This window comes from Oculina patagonica, chromosome 11, assembly GCF_052425735.1.
Source record: "Oculina patagonica isolate OP01 chromosome 11, crgOcupat, whole genome shotgun sequence".
NCBI lineage: Eukaryota > Metazoa > Cnidaria > Anthozoa > Scleractinia > Oculinidae > Oculina > Oculina patagonica.
The window spans coordinates 9888075-9908008 of NC_135768.1; the positions used below are offsets into that span (position 1 = coordinate 9888075).

The following is a 19934-nucleotide window of genomic DNA, read 5'->3' on the forward strand; positions in this document are numbered from 1 at the left end:
AATTTTTGGTGACGTGCAGAAACAACTTTTAAGACCTCATAGCAAAGTAACACTTTAAGTACAGCTAACAAAAACCGGCCAAAACTTTAGCACTCAAACTGACCCCGCGAGAGAAAAAAAAAGATTTGAAATTATCTATATTTCAGTTAAAACGGACGTTTCACGTTAGTTCAACACAAAATGGCGCGCGTTTCGAACATTTTTACTAGCTATCTCGTAGAGATATGAAGCTAAGTGCATGACCACTATAAACACAAGTTATATATATTTTTTTATATACGAGGATTGACTTTAATTTTCTCGACAATGCTTTAGAATTTAATTACGGGGTCACTAAGACAAATGAAGTTCGATAAGATCTTTTAGATAGTATATAAAATGTTGCCGTGCTTTAAGCAGCTTTTTGGTACTTAATTTTTGCACTCATTGCTCGAACTTTCAGCGGAATCCGTCTTAAAATTTAAGTCTTACTTTTTCAAGTTGCAATCTATTTCCAAACGAGCTATCTACAGTCAAGGAGGCTTGTTAACAATTTTAGTGCTCTAATGTAGCAATTTAAAACAAAAAAAGACCATTATTTTTAGGTCTTCTACGACACAAATATAAACTTTGGCTGTTCAAAAAAATGGTAAAATCCGTGACAAAGCCCCTTTACGACGGGCGCATATTACCTTAATCGGAATAATAGAAGAGTTAAATTACTCTTCAGAGTTGATAAACGATTATGCTATCAGCAGTCCACGCCTGTTTTGAAAAGATGATTCTGCTCTCTTAGCTTAGATTTCCTATCACATTGGCTCAATTTCAAAAATCGTTTGCTATAAAGGCCCTAGCCTGGAATTGTATTGCAGATTTTGCTTTTCTAACCGAGAGACGTAGTATTATCTTAGCTTACGCTCACGCTCTTTCGGCAGAAGTGCTCCTCGTCAATGGAAAAGTTCGTACTTCAGGCTTTGTTCCTTGTCTGGATGCTAGCAGTAACCGTAAGTTGATTTAACTGTTTTTTTTTAATACTTATTCAGTATCATCTTAAGAGACTGATTTTTTCTTAATCCTTGGCATTATAAGACCTTTGACAACAACTTTCCTCCATCGCGCCACTAAAGCGCATCTACCAAGGATATATCGTGCCGCTAAAATACAAGCATACTGCCTTGGATAAGCGCTGAAGTATTTTCTGTCCTTTTCACTGTTAACTGTGTTTATGCTCCTTTTGTATCTGGTTTTTTATTTCATAAGCGGTGCTAAATACCCTTTTCGTCACTGACCCTGCTGTCAGACAAAACAATGCATGCTTTGATATCCTTTGAGTTTTCTTCTTTCACAGAAAAAATATCAATGATTCAGAATTGTTCTTTGATAAGCGCTGAATTTTTTTTGTCCTTTTCACTGTTTTCTGTGTCTATGCTCCTATTGCATCTGGTATTTATTTCACAAGCGGTGCTAAAGATATCTTTTCGTCTCTGACCCTGGTGTCATTTGCACTCAGACAAAACATGCAATGCGAACTTTGATATCCTTTGCGTTTTCTGCTTTCACAGAATAAAATAATTATAAGAATGAATTGCTGCCGTTTTTCCGGCATACCCAATGTGTATACCAGTAAACGTAACAACAGAAATCCTTTTCTCCTAGGTTGTTTCATCTCCCACAGAGAAAAGACAAGATAGAGGTATATAAAACTAGAGAAAATAATACATGGGCAGTTTTAGTCGCCATCAAGCTATGTCACGAAGTACAAAATATACTTGAAATCACATGTCACCTTAATTGCTGCTTGAAACCATGCAAAACGCAAACGAAAACCGGATACCGTAGAATTCCGGTTATAAGCTCTGGGCCTTATACAACTTCGTAAGGGGTTTTGGGTGGGCTTATAAGCGAAGGGGCTTATATCTGGGAGGGCTTATAAGCGAAATAATAATAAAAAAAACGTTTCAAAAAGATCTACGGGAGTGTTGATCAAAAACGTTTTTAAGTTAAAAACGCATAATAACACAACATTTAGCCCTGTTCAGTACTGTCATCCAGCAGAGGGGGGCTTATATCCGGAGGGGCTTATATTCGGATGTATTTTTTTGTTTCCAGGTTGATGGGCCTATAACCGGGGGGCTTATAAGTTGGGGGGGGGGGGGGTGCTTATAACCAGAATAATACTGTATTAGAAAATTTTACCTTTCAGAAGGGGCATATTAGAAAGAGATGCTTAAAGAGGGAATAAACATAAATGTAACTGTTGAGTCCGTTTACATGGGTTTATCGGAAATATCTCTTTCACATTTCAAGCAATCTAAGAACTCTCTCCTCATCTCATAAATCTATGTTTTTTTTTTTTGGGGGGGGGGGGTGGTTTGTAAATTTTGGGGGATGTTTTGGAGGATTTTTTTTTTTCAAAGGATTTGTATAATTTGGAGAAATGAGAAATATTGAAGATTTAATATAGTTTTAAAATCATAACTGGGGTGTTCTTGCGTGGGGTCAACCGTCTGGCGGTGTTCCAAAAATGGTTTTCTTTCTTCTACCCCTTCTTTAAACTTCTTAAAGCTCTATTGAAAGCTTTAACGGTAACAAAAAATCTTCGAACAATACCTTGAGTGGAAATCTATCTGATTTATGATATAATAAAAACGTCTGTCTGTTCAGTTTCAGTCGAAATCATGATTAAAACATCGGAAATAATCGGAAGCGCTGAATCACTGATTCTGCCCTTCATCAATGTTACAGCATGGAATAGCTTTTTTGTGAACAACAACCACGAACTATCGGTAAATCTTTCTTTATTAATAAAAAACACACTGGAAGACGATTTCCTGTCGACCATGTTTGACAGGCATGACATAATGGCTGGTATCCAATGGCCGCTTAACCAATTAAAACTCTGGAAAGTTTCCAAATTTAAAGATAAACAAAGTGCTTGCAAAATGACAAAGGTCACCATGAATTTGAAGCAAAAACATCACCTTTTTTGCAAATTAAATCTCTGGAAATTCTCCAGCTTTAAAGATACACATCTGGACATTGTGCTTGCAAAGTAAGAAAGGTCACCGTGAATTTGAAGCAAATAACATCACCTTTTTTGCAAATCAGTTGTACTCATGCCTCAAAATAGCACTATAATGAGGTCATACTGCCTGATGTTCTAACTATAGTATTATGGTCCACATTATATTACGCTGGCATAAAAACTCTTCATGTTTACAGTTCAAAACTGATTAAGTCCTTTTCATAATAACGACTGCTTGCGATTTATTTTTTTGATGATTGAACGTTTTTATAGCGTGTGCTTTCTTTTGTATTAAAACAGCATCTGGATGCCCAAGTGACCAGTTGTCCAAATTCTCCATCAAATATGCTAAAGAACTTCAAAAGCGTGTTCTAAATATGATTCACTTTGCAAGGCCCGATGACAGATCTTGGTTAACAGAACAACGGCACTTTAAAAGAAGGCTTCTTATGGTAAGTGAGATTTAGCGCCGGTGACCAGGGAATTGAGAGCAGAAATGTAAGAGGCTTCCTCTCTTACGCACTCTTGATAGAGCCACTTTAGACATTTAACCTCGGCTAAATCACAGTAGAAAGGATGTACAGAGTAGAAGGTAGAGATAATTAGAACGCAGAGAAAAACGAAAAGAAAAAGGCAAGAAAAAAAATCGGTACAGCTCAGCAAAAAAGTCCAAAGATGGCTTATGCGCATACTCCAAAGTAAAATATTGTACCTTTTTACAATCTTGTGGAAGGAATCTTCATCCAAATTCTACTGTAGTGTGAAAAAGCGCTTTTCTACTAATTAATTTGTACCACCAAAAAAATCAATTGAACGGTTAAAAAGGGTATTTATTGAGTAAATTCAATTATTCGTTTGTTTTTACAATAAGGGGAATTTGTTATGAGTGGTTGCAAGTGGTCGTTCTAATCCTCTTCACAAGCAATGATAGTGTAGCAATGATATACAAGAAACGATTTCACCTTTAATAGTCATAGGCGTACGGGCACCTTCGGACCTGGGGGGGGGGGGGGGGGGGGTTGGGCGGACACCTTATTGCCCAAAAAAAAAATAGACTTTCTCAAAGTCCGCAAGCTATGGCAAATGTGATTGCAATTAAATCAAACTGAGGGATCTCGCAAAATTTGCGCGAAAAATTGACCATGATTATAGCAATTTGCGAGAGAAAACGAAAACAAATGAATGAGAAATTTGGACTTTTGAACCACAAAATTCAGTATATTTTCAATACGTTTTTTCTATAGATGTAATTCGTTTCGAGCGTGATGTTAAGATTTGTCGGCTTATTTTCTATTCTTTCTCTAGGCTTGTTGGCCGAATTCTAAGCATTTTGCCCGAAAAATTTCGGCACTGGGAGGGCTGTTAATAGTACACTCAACAGAATTACTACATTCTGATTGGACGAGAGCAGTACAAAATGATCCCAAATTGTACTCTCTAGGAGTTTATTTAACTTCTGTTTTCGAAGTTGACCATAAAACCTCCGAAGACTTTTAAAATGATCCAATGACTTTGAAGATTTCCGAGGTCGACTCGAAGATTCCCGAAGACTTACAAACTTGAAGATATTTAATTAAGTTTGTGAATTTAGAATTCGTGATTAATAAGTACTCGTGATGTTTTGAAAGTTCTCAATCTTGACGGTCGTGCGATTTCCTATACTAATTTCTCATTTGGCGGTTATTCATTTAGTCGTAAAAGTACTGTAAGGAGAGACCTAAAGGGAAAAATGTAATTATAACATAGCAAGCAGAGCCGCGCAATCAAATTCAGTATACGTAAGCGTGCTCAAAATCCCGATGGAGCACGCTGATGACGTAATCGACGAGCGAAAATCTCACTGAGTAAAGCTCATACGCTGCGGGTGCTTTGCTAAAGCGATGACATATTATTTTCGGAATATGAAAAGTGAATCCTTTCAATATTTTCCCAAGGAAACGAGCTACAAGGTAAGCTGTTATGAGACGGAGAGCGAAAGAGAAAATAAATTCGATTTTGCCGTCAAAGTTGTTTGTGTGCTTTCCTTCATTCTAATAACAACAACTAACGTGCGAGTCTCGAAGGACGAAAATCATTTTTTTCACTGCCCTAACGTGGAAGAATGGGCCAACCATGAATGACAACAGCTCGATGGCACTAAAAACTAGCTGCCTGACGAAAGTTTTCGCGTTTTAAGCATTACACCAAAGCGTCTACGGCTCTGTTGTGATTTTGCCGCTCGGGAAAAATTAACTTCATCGGGCGCTTCATTTAACTACCGTTTTCATTTACATCAATAACAAAAAAAATCGGTCCACAAAAATACTTAAAAGTAAGCATGGAACCGAATTCTTTGACCCTTTTACCCTTAGAATCTGTTCTGCTGTTCGAGGTTGTTTTGTTTTAATTTTCTTTCACGGGGGAGTAAACATTTAAATTTTAATTCAGCGAAAACTTGCCTCAGAATCAACAGCAGTATTTACTGTTTTTGTCATTTTTTTTATTCGCTCTGCCACCGTATAAACTTAGTCAATTTATCAGCCATTTGACACAAACTGCTCCAATCGTGTAAACTTGTACATGTGTAATTTATTGCTCGACCGCTAAGTTTATGTTCTCACACTGCACACAATAAACACAGTTTTCTTCCCGCGGCCGGTTTTGATGCACAATTCCACCGGCAATGTTATAAAACAATTGGTTCATGCTTTTAGCTGTGCTCCATCGAGTTTTAGAATATAGCCGCTGTATACGCGCGATGGAATTCTAGCGGGCTTTAGCTGAAAACTATAGAAGCCCGGTACCCCGGATGTGCGAATTTCGCTGAACGACTTCGTCGACTTCGCATCTATTCTCTTGTTTTGTTGTTTAAATGATGCTTTAAAGCAGCGAGTTTTTATCAAAAACGTTTAACCTGCTTAAATGGAAGTAAGACAGTGCAAAAGGAAGCGACAGATGAAGAAAGAATCGTTGAAATTTGTTTTTTTTCTTTGGAGTTGTATACGCCACTATTTTGCCGTGAATTGCCCGAAATTGATTGGAAATTATTTAGCAAAACAAGCCGAACTCTAGAAACGCTTTGAGGTAAGAAACCTTTCTTAGCCACAATCTGAAGACAGAACACTCCACTTTTGTTTCTTTTAAATCGAGTAAGAGGCGAATTTGAAAAACTTGCTGCGAAACGAACGCATGAAAATTTTTCATTTGAATGAAATTGAAGTAGGCTTAACCAAACTTGAATGCGTAAATATTTCAACTAGATTTGTTGGCTTTGTGAGAATCTTTTGGTAGTTGGAGAAAGGACTATATAAATAGGAAATATGAATGGAATGGTATCTTGGTTTATTTATAAAGAAGCTGCCAAAGAAAATAATAAACTAAACTTTCACTTTTAACAATGCTGCGTGCGTTTGTAAAATGCCGTGAGCGGCCGCGAGTCTTGTAAGTTCTGTGCTCTTTTTAATGCTGTATTCTAAACCCACTAGAAGATAGTTTTCCTATGTCCTATAAGAAAATACTGCACTTTTGAGGTCTAGAAAAGCAGCTAAATGCCCTCGCCTGACGGCTCGGGCATCCACTAGCAGCTGTTATAGACCTCAAGCGTGCATTATTTTCTTATAGAATATGGAAAACCATCTTCTAGTAGGTAAATGGAGCACTTGGGAAGTTTGGAGAGCACTCAAGAAGCTAGAGTTGCCCTCGGCTATCGCCTCGGGCAACTCTTCCGCTTCTTTCGTGCTCTCCAAACTTCCCGCGTGCTCCATTTAACAAATAGATTCCATTTTGCAGTGCGTCTGTTTAATTATAGATCACAGATGACGTCAAAATGTGGTATTATTATTATATAATAACACAAGACTTCGGCACACTTCAGTTTGAGCAATGCCGCCGTAAAGATGAGCTAAGTTGTTTTGATTTAACCATTAAGTTTTCGTTAACACGAAGCACTGCTAATCCGATTGAATAAACAGAAAAATGGTCAATTGAAAGTCAATGAAAAAACTAACCTTTATTCCGATTTGGAAAGTTGTTCAAATCTGTAAACATAACCGAAGCGTTCAACCACAATTCGTTTGTTTCCCGTGGCGTTGTCCGAATTGCACAACATCGGTCAAACTTACTTACAGATTTCGAATAATTTCTCGAATAATAATATACATACAAAAATTTCTGCATGCTCATTGGCTGAGAGCACGTCAATTAATCCCAAACAGTGCAGAAAGTTGAAATTGAGTGCAGAAAGTTGAACCAATTGTTTAAAGGACATTTGGGCACATTTTGACTGGGAATTCGAAAATGGGATTTGGCTTACTGGGGCTGGCAATCGCAAATAAAAACAGTGGAAACTGGGAATGGAATTTGGGAAAATTTTTGTCAAAACAATTGCTGGGAAATGGGATTTGGGCAAAATTTGGGCTGAGAAATAGAATTTTTATACCCTGCTTCAGGACCCTCTGTTTTCTTGCAGTGGGGATTCCAACAAATGGACAGAAACAAAAATGGCCTGGTTGACTACAACGAAGCTGCAAGGGGGAGGTGGAGCCTGCGTGGTCCAAGAGTGTGCCAGTTAGCTTTCCTTCGAAAGTGTGATGAGGATCAGAGTAGGAGTGTCTCGCTGAAGGAATGGCAAAATTGCTTCAAAATCACTTCAGGTGACAATGTACAAATGGGAAAATTAAAATCGACTTGTTCCTGGCAATATCGATTCACTTTCAGGCAGTAACTGATATTATTTGGATATTCGAGCATGAACTGATGAAACGCTGATTTTTACCGCTAAAGGACTGTTACAATGTACCTTAAATATCACACAAATACATGTACTAATCGGAGGATCGATCAAGATATACGAAAACTGACAGCTAGTAACCCTCCTCTCCTCCTTGCAGAAGAAAATACATTTTAAGAGTCTCAGAAAAGGCTCAAAGATCCAAAAACACTATGTCTAAGGTTTATCGGTCTGTTACTAAAAATGTCTTGTCTTGTGGTACATGGTAAGGTATTAAGGCGAAGTTCAGGCCTTTTCTAAAAAGTTGGACCTCATTGTCCTTCAGATCATGGTGAGATGCATTCACTACCATCTTGTTTTAATCTCCTCATGCTTATGTAATTCAGAGAAGAAAGGTAACTTCTTATTTTGTTTAAGGAGCAGCTTTTCCTTAAGGCGTTCTGTCTCCTGTGAAACTTCATCCATCAGACTTTCGAAGTATAAATCTCCAATAGTTTTTATTTATTCCACTTTAACAGATAAACCTCACTTCACTTACACCTATGGCCATAGCCCTAAGTGGGCATAGGGCCGGACATTCTCCCTCGCCATGCCGCACGGTCCAGAGCAGCCACTGCTGCCTCGCTCCTCGAGCCGAAACCCAAGGCCGCTCTTTTTTTTCTCGGCAGTTTTGCGCCAAGTCTCCCTCGGTCTGCCAACAGATAAACCTCAGTGACAGATAAACCTAAGATCGGATGAATCTTGATCTTGAAAAGTACTACAGTTCCTAGACAGTTTTACTCACAATAACACTTCTATTCTTTTCAGAATGCAATAAAACCTGCCTCCGTGGTCAACTTGACACAGATCTTTGTCAGTGCCAGTGTCCTGATAGTGTTATTCACGGACGGGTAGTGACGACATCTGGAGCCCCACTTCAAGACGTCAGCATTTGGTTTGGAATCTCCTCTCGTGCAGAAATGGCAAGGACCAATAAGAGTGGGCACTTTTCAATGATTGACAGGTGTGAAAATTCGTCTTATACGCTAAGGAAGAACGACTACATTCCTCTTCGACTTGAGGGCGGCATTCAAAGAGACGGCCATCCGCTTTTGATCCGTCTTGAAGATGCAGGTATACTGAGCTAGCTCTTGTTAACTGAGCAATAACAATTTTTCCCAGCTTTTTGTAATACTTTCGGGGCAAAGAATGTGCATTTTTGTACATTTTGTCAATTTGTCAACTAGTGAGGCGGGCAAGGCAAGTGACCTATCAGGCCAGAGCTTATCCCTGCTGTTTCAGTAGCATAAAGCGACTAGGAGTATTTCTACTACACCTGGATTAGATGCTAGTCCATTGCAATGTTACCCCCCAGAAGTACCCATTTATAAATCTCGGTAGAGAAAGGAACAATGAGAGTAATGTGCCTTGGCAAAGAGCGCAACACAGTGACCCGACCAGGACTTGAAGCCTGACCGCTCGATCCGGAGTCTAGATCACTAACCATTAGGCCACTGCACTTCCACATTTTTTGTATACCAACATATTTTCATGTATTTCCTTTACAGAGCCAGCTTTTGTCTCCGTTAATCCAAAGAGCAAGACACGCATTGCTGGACAAAGTGCGAATTTCACCTGTGAAGCAGAAGTGACCCTACCAATTGAAATAAGCTGGTAAAGCAATTAATCGTTGTTTGCTCCCACATGGACAATTGACGTGAAAGGCAGAAATATTTAATACTTAAATTCAATTATTTTGTTCTTGTTAAAGGTATCATAATGGAAGGCGTTTAAAGAAGGTTACCATGGGAACGAAATCTAACTTGTTCATCCCGAACGTAAATGGAGCTCAAGGCTTCTATACTTGCAAGTCCACAAACGATTACGGATCGGAGATTTCGAGTCCTGCCGAGTTGAAGGTCCAAGGTACGATATCTTTCTATTATGTAACGTAGAATCGTCTTTTGCACATGCGTTTATTGCAAAATTCTTTATTCTCAAACGAATAGTACCAAAAAGAGGGTATATGCAAAGTGGGCATAGGGTTTACAAAAACATACATTAAGTAAAATGTTTTTGAAACGTTCTCTGGTTAAAAATGTGTTACCATATAAGCTTTCGGCTGCCAAAAGCTTATATTTTAACAATTTTTTAACCAGAGAACGTTTCAAAAACATTTTACTTAATTATGAATCCTGGTTACTCTTCCATTTTCAAAAACATACATATACTCTTGTGCAGTACATGTGCACACAGTCAGGTGCCCCTAACGCCTTTAGAATAAAAGTTAAGTAGATGTGCTACACGTTTTACTTAGTACACACAGTCAGGTGCTCCCTAACTCCTACCGCCTTTAGAAGAATAAGCAATTTATTAATATTAATTTTATTAACCATCAATTTAAGTTTACACCAGAGCACTTAAGGAGTTGAGCGATTTATCGGTTTAGTGGGTTAGTGAACGACAGCTCACTAACAAACCATCACAAAGTGCATTTTGCACAAACAAACAAACAAAAAAACAAATAAACACACAAATAAGAGCAAAAGCAAGCACCCATTCTTTTGGTGGACCCAAGGTTTCACTATGGTAAGGTAAAAGTTGGAATAAATTAAAGAATCCAGACTAGTTCCAATACAATGAAAAAACTCTTCTCGTACTCTTTACACAGAGGAAATATTAGATACCTGCAACCGAACACCAAGAAGTCACGTCATAAAACTACCACCAGGATGTAAGGTAGCAAGCACAGGCGAGGACACCCTGGATATTGGGCAATGTTCTGACGAACCATGCTCCCAGACTTCATCATTATCACACAGTTGTGGAGCGAAAGAAGATTGCTGTTGCGGTCCAGTGAGCGAGGATCACCAAGAAAGGATTGTCGTAAACTGCGGTGTAAGTTACAATGACATGGTGTTTTATCGGCTCAAAGGATGCGGGTGCGGCACATGCGCCAAACGAGAAACCGTCATAAAAGGTGAGCTGTTCTAAATAAAAATAATTATGTTATTATTGATTTTTTATGATTGTTCACCCAAAAAAGTTTGCGGTCGACCATAGTGGCCCATCAGGCCGTAACCATCTAGCCCCAGTTGTTCAAAAGGAGGATAATGCTAACCACAGGATAAATCACTATCCGGTGGATAGTGTAGTATGTTTTGTTAACACTTATCCACTGGATAGTGATTTATCTGGTGGTTAGCGTTATCCGCCCTTGGAACAACTGGGCCCTGGCCACTGCGACTTCCCATTACTGATTTTAATGACAACTACTGGCATTACTGATATTAATGCCTGTCCACCCATACCTTTTTATTTATATCATAGGGTTGACGAACTTCCTTGTAACCCATTTTGACAGCCAAACATTTGAGATCTTAAATAATAAATATTCCAGGTTACTGGAAGTGCATTAATTATAAAAAAGTCGTTGAAAAAAAAGAGGCTTCTAAACAGAGGAAAGAAGTTGATAGAGTTTCATCATTATGGTATCATTTTCGTTGTTCGAAGGACTGATTACTACTGTCATTGCGTTATAGGAGAAGTCGTCGGTGGCCCTGACCGAGTCCCAGTCAAGAACGTAAAAGTTATCTTCAGAAAGAAAGTAGTTGATAGGACAAATGAAGAGGGAAAATTCTCGTTCACTCTTTCTGATGATGTGGACCGTGTGGTTGTCACATTTCATGACCCGACAGATCGATTTTTTAACACTACTCAAACCGTGCCAATTCTGAAAAGCCAGACTGTGTCCCACATCAACATAGCCCTACCTGAGGAGGACCCGCCAGTGACGTTCGACAGCAGCCAAGACCTGAGAGTGCCACTGGGACACGCTGAGGACAATATGGCGGAGCTAGAATTTCCAGCAGATAATCTGCTGCATAAAGATGGGAAGCCGTTCAAAGGTGAGTTTCAAGGCGGCGGTTGCCAATTAAAAGGCTTTTCGTTACAAAATCGTGAAAGCCTTGAAAGTCCACGACGAACATTGTATACTGACTGTTTTGAACGAGGTCACTAAGCAAAACTACTGGCAGTTGATAATGGAATGGAACTCGTCAATAAGAGAAAACTTTCTGTGTGGTTGGGAGCGTGACTTATTGTCCACTTATGCGTTAACGTTGAAAGCCTAAAAAATTTCTATTACAATCCTTAAATGACATAGTGAATATATAAAAGATCATAAAAGACATAAAATCTGTTTGCTTTTCAAGATTAATTTGCAGGAAAGCAGTATTAAAGTCCTGAAATAAGCATGAAAATCATTGTTTCTCCTTAAATCAAGTTGTTGTTTTGTGTATTGCATAAGTGATAATATGGCGACAGAATCTCCTTGTGGAATTGTTTTTGGACTGAAACAATGAACTCGCTTCATAATGCATACAGTGGACTAACACACAGTGTTCAGCTAACCTTTTAGTCATAATTCTAATGCAAAAGTTCGGAAAATCGAGAAAGGTATGAGCAAATCAGTTTAAACCCTTTTTCGGAATTAAATTTGTAGTATAGGTTGTCGAAAACAATTGAGCTATTGTTTTCTTTTAACAAAGAACTGCATGCATAAAAAAGTATAAAAATTGCCAACTTCAGCATCAACACTTGGCTCCTGCTAAGAGTTTTAGATAAAGTCGCAGTCCTTGCAGTTGCAGTTTACAGCGTTATTAATTGGTTCTGCAAGGTAAAAGACTGAAACGACGAAGGTTCTGGACTCGGCGAGAATTCTGCCGACCCAGGAAATGTTTACCCTAGCAACTGTTTCGTCGTATTTGCGCACACTCCATATCCAGGCACTGTCATGTAGTTTAGCCCAGGCCCCCAAAAGGCTAACCCCCACCTGAATCAAACAAACTTTAAAGAATGATATAAGAAGAAAATTGGAGAGTGCGTGTTGATTTGAAGATGTTTTCATTTTACTTTCCAAGGTAAAGCAAAGCTAAGGGTGAGTTGGAAAGATGCAAGAAACGTCAGTGACTTATTGACTACACCAGGAGACTTCACTACAGTTGACCAATCAGGAGACGTTCAGCCACTGAAAACATACGGGATACTTAGAATCAAAGTTCAGGACGAGGATAATGAGCAACTTGACCTTGCAGGAAATATGAAGATTCATCTTGACCCTGATAAGGTAATAACTTGAAACCTTTTATAATAAGCAACTTTTAATATTTAGGGAATATCTGGTACTTGCGATGTTCAAAGAAGGAAACATTTAGATAATCCATTATTAAGATCCGATAGATGTTGTGTAGTATATTCCCCTTGTATTCTTAAAAAGGTGACTCATGCATAAGGGCTACAGAAATACCTGCAATCAAAACGCAATGCATCATTTGCAACATTTCGAAATGCTATATAGTCATATTGCAGTACACTGTTTTTTGTAGTCCTTGACTTAACTGTTGAAAAAACAAATTTTCACTAATTTGCATACCACAGCTCATACTTCCAGCCCTCTCCTCCATTTCATTGTTGTCCAGCTTGTCGTTTCGTGGGAAAATCGTGGGATGAACTTCAAGCCACATGAAACAACATTGAGCAGGGAAAGAGGGTGATGAATTTTTTTTTTTGCGCTTGAAAGTCAGAACATTCACAAAAAGTGCGCGATATGTCTTTGGCTCAAATACCTTCGTCCAGGATTGAAGCTACGTTTTGAACACATATTTCTGCAACAACTGTAGCAACGCTTCGATGAATTTTACAAAGTTAACATCTAAAAGTATATTGTATGTCATTTAGCTAATATAAAAAACGTTTAAAAATGAAATAAAATTTAATTTTCGATTGCCTTCTTTGGCTTTTTTTAAAGAGAAGACTCTGCAAGAGTAACAGAATGCAAACGTTCTAAGACTTTATTGTTTGTTGCCTCTAGGGAGGCAAACAGTAGTCACATATAAACTCTTGGGACGGGTGCTCTTTCATTAACATAGTTTTTGTTCAGGAATGAGTACAATGACTCCAGACTTTCGTTAATTTATATGTTCTTCCTCCTACTGGAGAAATGGCGCCATGGCTGTGGTGGCTGAATGAAAATACCGGAAGATGGCGCCAAATGGGAGAAATGAAACCAGTCAATAACTCAAGAACCAAACGCTCATTGGGTGGCAGGAGGTTTTACATCGGTGACATTCAAACTGATAAACTATCATACATCAACATCGACATTCTATGGAAGCGCTGTTATGTTCGAGCACAGGCCTACACCATGACGAATAAAGGCATGCAACCTGTCATGGGGGCTGTAGTGACATTGATTGGCAAAGAGAATACCAATCAGGAACAGTATTATGGATATACCAAGGAAATTACTAATAAAAACGGAATAGCTTGTATTCCTGCATGGTGCGACTCTAATGTTGTTTTGCAGTCAACCAAGTTGTCCTGTAATGCAGATGGGAGTGAACGTGTCAGTAAGTTAAATCTCGATGATACAATTTTGGAGAAGCTTGCTCCTGAATTAGAAGCATCTGTTATAGAAGGGAATGAATCGCGTTCTTTTCAGTTCACGACGAAAGTAACTTCACAGGCAGGGCCTATATTCGGTGGTGATGAGATGAACAAGTGTGTTGATCTCAGTGACAGTTTGCTGGCGTTTAGTTTTCGCTTGGACGAGGCTGAAGTCAAACTGAACGAGCTCGACGACTTTGGTTCCAGGCCACCCGGTCACCCACTGTCATGGTATACGACTGATGCCAGCAAACCAAACCAGGAACCTAAGAAGTGTTTCCTTAAAATTAAAACAGAATATCGCTCACAAGATTCAGTTCCTTGGGTATCAGTGCAAAGTTTCACACCCGATCGTCAAACCAGGTACGGATTTTCTTCAAAAGAACAATCCCTGACAAAAGAACGACCCACTAACGAATGGTATGTGGATCGGGTGGCTTCTGCTTGTGTTGAATACAGATGCAGCGAAAAAGACAAAGAGACATTCCTTGTGGTCACTATGCTCACTACCGCCTCCTGTTTTTACGATGTACCAATTACAGCAATTCTCGAGTTTCAGCCAAATTTTACCATTGCGATATCTTCCAGAAGTGCAGGGTTCTATGCCCCAATTGAGATATCTGACGGTAAACTGGGATTCTATTCAGGCCCTGGAAAGATCGCACAAGAGCGTTGCAAAGCCGGGACAGTAGACGATGTAGGAGAGGGTGTCAAGAAAATAAATAGCGATGGACATGGATTGCTAGCCTTTGATGCACCTGAATGCCCTTTGTATGAATGGATGGAATTCCGTAACAGTGGCCCAAATTGAGATTGTCGGAAAAGTCACGAAACGCGCCAAAGACGAGCTGCGAGATCAATATTTTGAAACATGTTTTGAAAGATTTAATACCTCATTGTAATAGGTTTCTTTTAAATACCTTGATAAGACAAATAAGTTAGTGAGGTAATAATATTGAAGGATTAGAAACCAATATAATTTTTTCCTAGTTGCTTTACCTCTGTTCCAGTAATGTCCTGGTTTCAGAACAATTACATGGAAATGAGTTTTACTTAACGTTCAAAGTCATATCCGTAAGAAAGGTTGTTTGCCAGGACTCAGAAATGGTTTGTTGATAGTGCCTGACTGCGCTATAAACTGAAGAAAATGGGGTAACGTTACGATTCCAGTTTGTTTTTAAATGTTCAATAAAGTACTTTAAATGAAGTATCTTTTGTTCTGTTGTGAAATGGAAATATCTTTGAATCATGCGGGGGCGGGGGAGGAATAATTTTCTGTAGTTTAGACTAAATAATAAATAGATTTTGGAAAGCCTAAAAACGGAGGTTATCAGTTAGTTGGTAAGGTGGAAGTGTGTGTGTGTGTGTGTGTGTGTGTGTGTGTGTGTGTGTGTGTGTGTAGGGGGGGGGGGGGGCGGGTAGTTGGGAGGTCGATGAACGTTCAATGGGCTGTCGAAGTCCAAAAACTTCTGAATCTAGCGTTTTTTTCCCTAACGGTTACTTTACACAGAATTTGCCACTGCACGATATAAATGGAAAGAGAGCTGGCTGTAAGTCAGTACGTTCAAAACAATTTTTTCGTGTGTTAAGGAATTTATTTATAAGCAAAACGAATTGTAATTTGCAAAGTGGTGCTCGCTATAAACGACGCAACCTTGTTTTGAACCATTTGGGTTTGGTTAAATAATTTTAAGTGAGTCGAACTGTTTCTACGGTTCTGAAGCTTTTCTTTGCAGATTGCATACGTACAGAAAAGTGAAAGTATCTGGTCCCTGACCTCAAATTGGGTGTATCTTCAGGTTACAATAAAGAGAGTCATTTGAATTTTTAATTTATGACTTTATTGCGATATTATAAACATTTTAGTAACCAAGCTTGTTAGGTCACGATGGCAATATATTGGCGTGTTTATGGACAACGACTTCGTCTCGGTCTTGATCTATAAAGACGCTTATTTTTCACATGGCTCGTTTTCCTTTGTTCTTCCAGGCTGATTATATTGATAAACCCCGCTGATTAGCAACTGTCTAAAAAGCTGGGGCGGCTTTGATTGTAACAGGGGAGAACGGGGCTGATATTCTAATATTCCCCTCGTCGAATATTAGAGTTGATAAACCCCTGGGGGAGTATTACAGTAATATTCCGCTCGCAGAACATCCGTACACCTCACATCGCACTGAAAAACAAAACCATACTTTGATAGCGTTACATTCATTTTGCCTAGTCTGTTGTTATATTTTAAATACTACTAAGCAGTTGCTTAAATTGAAAACCTGATAATTGCATTCGACGTTTGCTTTGTCAGAATTCTAAAGCAGTACATTCCGTTCGTTAACTTACTCATTCTAATCATTCAAACACCAAAAGGTTCCCTTTTTAGTGTTCAGTTGGATCCTTTTACTGTTCCTGACCAGCAGCTCTTTGTCATATATGACGATGATATCGCTTTTCGATTTTGACCAAAATTTTTAAGGCACACACTACAGGTTTATTGACTTTTCATGTGATTTTTGAAGTGGCGACATAAAGAAACTTGTCCGAGGAACGAACACACTTCTCAGAATCACAATAAGGACGGTAAGCATGAAGGCACAAAGAATCTTCATGATAACGAAATCTGAAAAAAAGATACAATGAAAAACTCATTAATAATTCATAAAGAAAATACAAAAGAAATTAATGTTTAATGAGTGTCTTTATATCTGATAAAGACACGGCTAAACTTAACGTCCAATTCTCTAGGCCAAAATAACCCCAAATCTAAATATTAGTGCAAGAATGAGTTGATCTACATCAGAAGATTTTTAAGCCGTTCAATAAATTCGCAGTTCGTGTTTTATCAAGTCTCAAACACTCGGCTGCGCCTCGTGTTTTAAACTTGATAAAACACTGCTGCTCATTAATTAAACATTACATAAAAATTAACTCCACTTCTGGGATTAATCATTTATGAAGAAATTGGTTCACATGACCAGCCGTAGAAAACGTATCAGGAAAAAAAAACTGTTAGGACAGGACAGCAGAGAACGCCTGATCCCTTCTAAAACAATGTTGAAAGTAGGACTATTTTGTTTTCTTCACCACTTAGGATTTATTATCATGAAAGTCTGCTGTTGCTGTTTAGTCCTTGAATTCAATGACGTTTAGCTCTTTATTACAGCTGACGTTAAACTAGCGGTTTTACGCGTGATAACCTGCGGGAAACCGTGCCATGATCAGTTTAGTGGCAAACATGTACTTGCATTTTCTTTGTTGTGATTTGAAAACTACACAACAGGAGAGAGAAATTTAAGTTTACAGTCAACTCTCGCCTTGCGGAAACCCCGCTATTGCGGACACTCGCTATTACGGACAAAATCCAGATCCCCGGCGAAAGAGGTTTGACTGGAAATAACTCCCGCATTTACGGACTCTCGCTATAACGGACACTAAACGACGCCCCGAGCGTGTCCGCTACAACTATATACTGTATTAACTTTTAAGTTTTGATATCCGAATCGATTGTGTAGTGAGGGCCATACGTCATTTTCTCGCGCGGAATTATCTTTCTTAAAATAGCCTTTTAGTGAATCTCAAAGCACACGCTCTAATGCTAGGTACAGACAAGTAGGATTATTTTATTGCTGGCTCCACGAGCATGCATGATGAGGTAAACCCTGCGTTGTTATTTTATAAACAACGCCCCGAGCGTGTCCGCTAGCAAAATTTTTTTTGGGATCACTTTCTTGGGGAGCTTGGAAACCAGGCTTGATTTGGTAGCCGAGCCTACTCCTCACAATGTAACCTTGTTTACAGACAACAGCGAAATTTTCACAGAATATCCCCTGAAACTTCTTGAGAGTATTAGATGTTTGTTTAGAAATGTCAAGCGATTCCAAAAATTATTTTGGTTTTCTAGTTTACGAAATATTCGAACTTCGGTATACCATAAAATCGCTATGTTCTCGACACTTAGAAAAATTTTGGCTCAGCCAGGAAGTATCAATTGAAACAGAAAACCAGTCACGCAAACGAATGAATGGATGAATATCTCTATTTACTTTAAAAACCCAATAAGAATATTCGAAGTTTGTAGAAATGCCAAGCGATTCTTAAAATTATTTCGATTTCGAAGTGGACGAATTTTTCGAGCTTGTGCATACAATAAAATCGCTATGTTCATGACACTTACACCCGCTCATTTTTCGATGTGCTACACAAACAAGACGGATCGAAATCCGCCAATCACAGCCCACTAGCATGACCTTCTGAACTTGTGGGCTCATTTCCGGCCGGTGTTGATTTCATGCAAATGAGCCCACAAGTTCAGAAGGTCATACTAGTGGGCTGTGATTGGCGGATTTCGATCCGTCTTGTTTGTGTAGCACATCGACATAAAGATGAGCGGGTGTATTGTTAGCGATTTTATGGTATGCACAAGCTCAAAAAATTCGTCCACTTAGAAACCAAAATAATTTTAAGAATTGCTTTGCATTTCTAAACAAACATCGAATATTCTTATTGGGTTATTAGAGTAAATAGAGATATTCATTCATTCATTCATTCATTCATTTGTGTGAGGTTTTCTGTTTCAATATTGCTCACTTCCGGGCTGAGCCAAAATTTTTCTAAGTGTCGAAAACATAGCGATTTTATGGTACAGTGGAACCCCGATATAACGATATGCCAAGGGGGCAGTAAAATTAGATCGTTATATCGAGGAATCGTTATATCGGGGTTCCGTCCCATACATTTTACTATTGCTGGGACATAACATATTCATCGTTATATCGGGAATATCGTTATATCGGGGTTCCACTGTATACCGAAGTTCGGATATTTCGTCAACTAGAAAACCAAAATCATTTTTTTAATCGCTTGACATTTCTAAACAAACATCTGATACTCTCAAGAAGTTTCAGTAGATATTCTGTGAAAATTTCGCTGTTGTCTGTAAACAAGGTTACATTGTGAAGAGAAGGCTCGGCTACCAAATCAAGCCTGGTTTCCAAGCTCCCCAAGAAAGTGATCCCAAAAAAAGTTTTGCTGTCCGCTATAGTGAGAGTTGACTGTACTTGGCATTTTTATTTTTTATCAGAGTGTTGCCATGACTACAGTTTTTTAGAAACCAGGATACGTCTTTGTTCAAGTATGCAGTTTTTTGGATACCTTTTTTCGATTTTATTGTCGTTGTAAATAAAACGATGCATATCTTCACCATTTGCCGAGTTGAAACCTGTTCTGTTTTAAATTTCACCGCTTGCAAACTACATTCGTTTATAGTAAAGTTTAAACATGTTAGACACTCTTTGCTTTTATAATAATCTTTACTATCATTTTTAATTTAAATGTGGGAAATCAAATGGTTCCAATCCCGGCATCTCGCGGCAGTAGCGGGGCCGTACTCTTTTCTAGTAGGGCCGTATGGCTTTTTCCGGCTCTGTCAGATCGAGAGGTATCAGTCATGGCCCTCATACGGTATTTTTTTCAAATAGTTTTCCAAGGAAATTGCGCGAGGCTCCGTACGAGTCGTACGATAAGTAGTCTTATTTGTGTATTTTATTGTTTTTAATTGATCTGGTGCAGATCCAGACAGAGGCGTAACGTACTATTGATTGAATAAAACTCGTAAATCATCGTTATAGTTACTGTGGTTAATGAACAAAGCTATAATCTCGTTCACATACGTGCCACTAGTATTCCAAGCGGAGAGGGGAGGAGGGGAGGACGGCAGGAGGGGAGGGAGACGAACACCATGTTAGCTATAACAAAACTAATACACAGCTTATTACTTGACAAGTAATACACACCTGTACA

At 38.8% G+C, this 19934-nt stretch overlaps 1 protein-coding gene across 1 annotated transcript; it reads left to right on the forward strand.

The window, feature by feature from the left end:
- Positions 1 to 847: 847 nt before the first annotated feature.
- Positions 848 to 15346, forward strand: LOC144630269 (cartilage intermediate layer protein 1-like). Its single transcript, XM_078488607.1, has 11 exons — positions 848 to 983; positions 1636 to 1672; positions 3305 to 3456; positions 7452 to 7635; positions 8520 to 8825; positions 9260 to 9365; positions 9463 to 9617; positions 10363 to 10671; positions 11234 to 11599; positions 12614 to 12819; positions 13654 to 15346. Exons 1-11 carry the CDS (start codon positions 930 to 932, stop codon positions 14947 to 14949), a joined length of 3171 nt encoding a protein of 1056 aa, XP_078344733.1. The 5' UTR covers positions 848 to 929; the 3' UTR covers positions 14950 to 15346.
- The last annotated feature ends 4588 nt before the right edge of the window (positions 15347 to 19934 follow it).

What these genes read in the sequence shown, in the direction of transcription:
- LOC144630269 (XM_078488607.1), top strand. Translation starts at nt 930, where the DNA reads ATGGAAAAGTTCGTACTTCAGGCTTTGTTCCTTGTCTGGATGCTAGCA. An exon ending in AGATGGGAAGCCGTTCAAAG is followed by an intron (nt 11,600 to 12,613) that starts GTGAGTTTCAAG and finishes TTACTTTCCAAG; the next exon opens with GTAAAGCAAAGCTAAGGGTG. An exon ending in TTCATCTTGACCCTGATAAG is followed by an intron (nt 12,820 to 13,653) that starts GTAATAACTTGA and finishes CAATGACTCCAG; the next exon opens with ACTTTCGTTAATTTATATGT.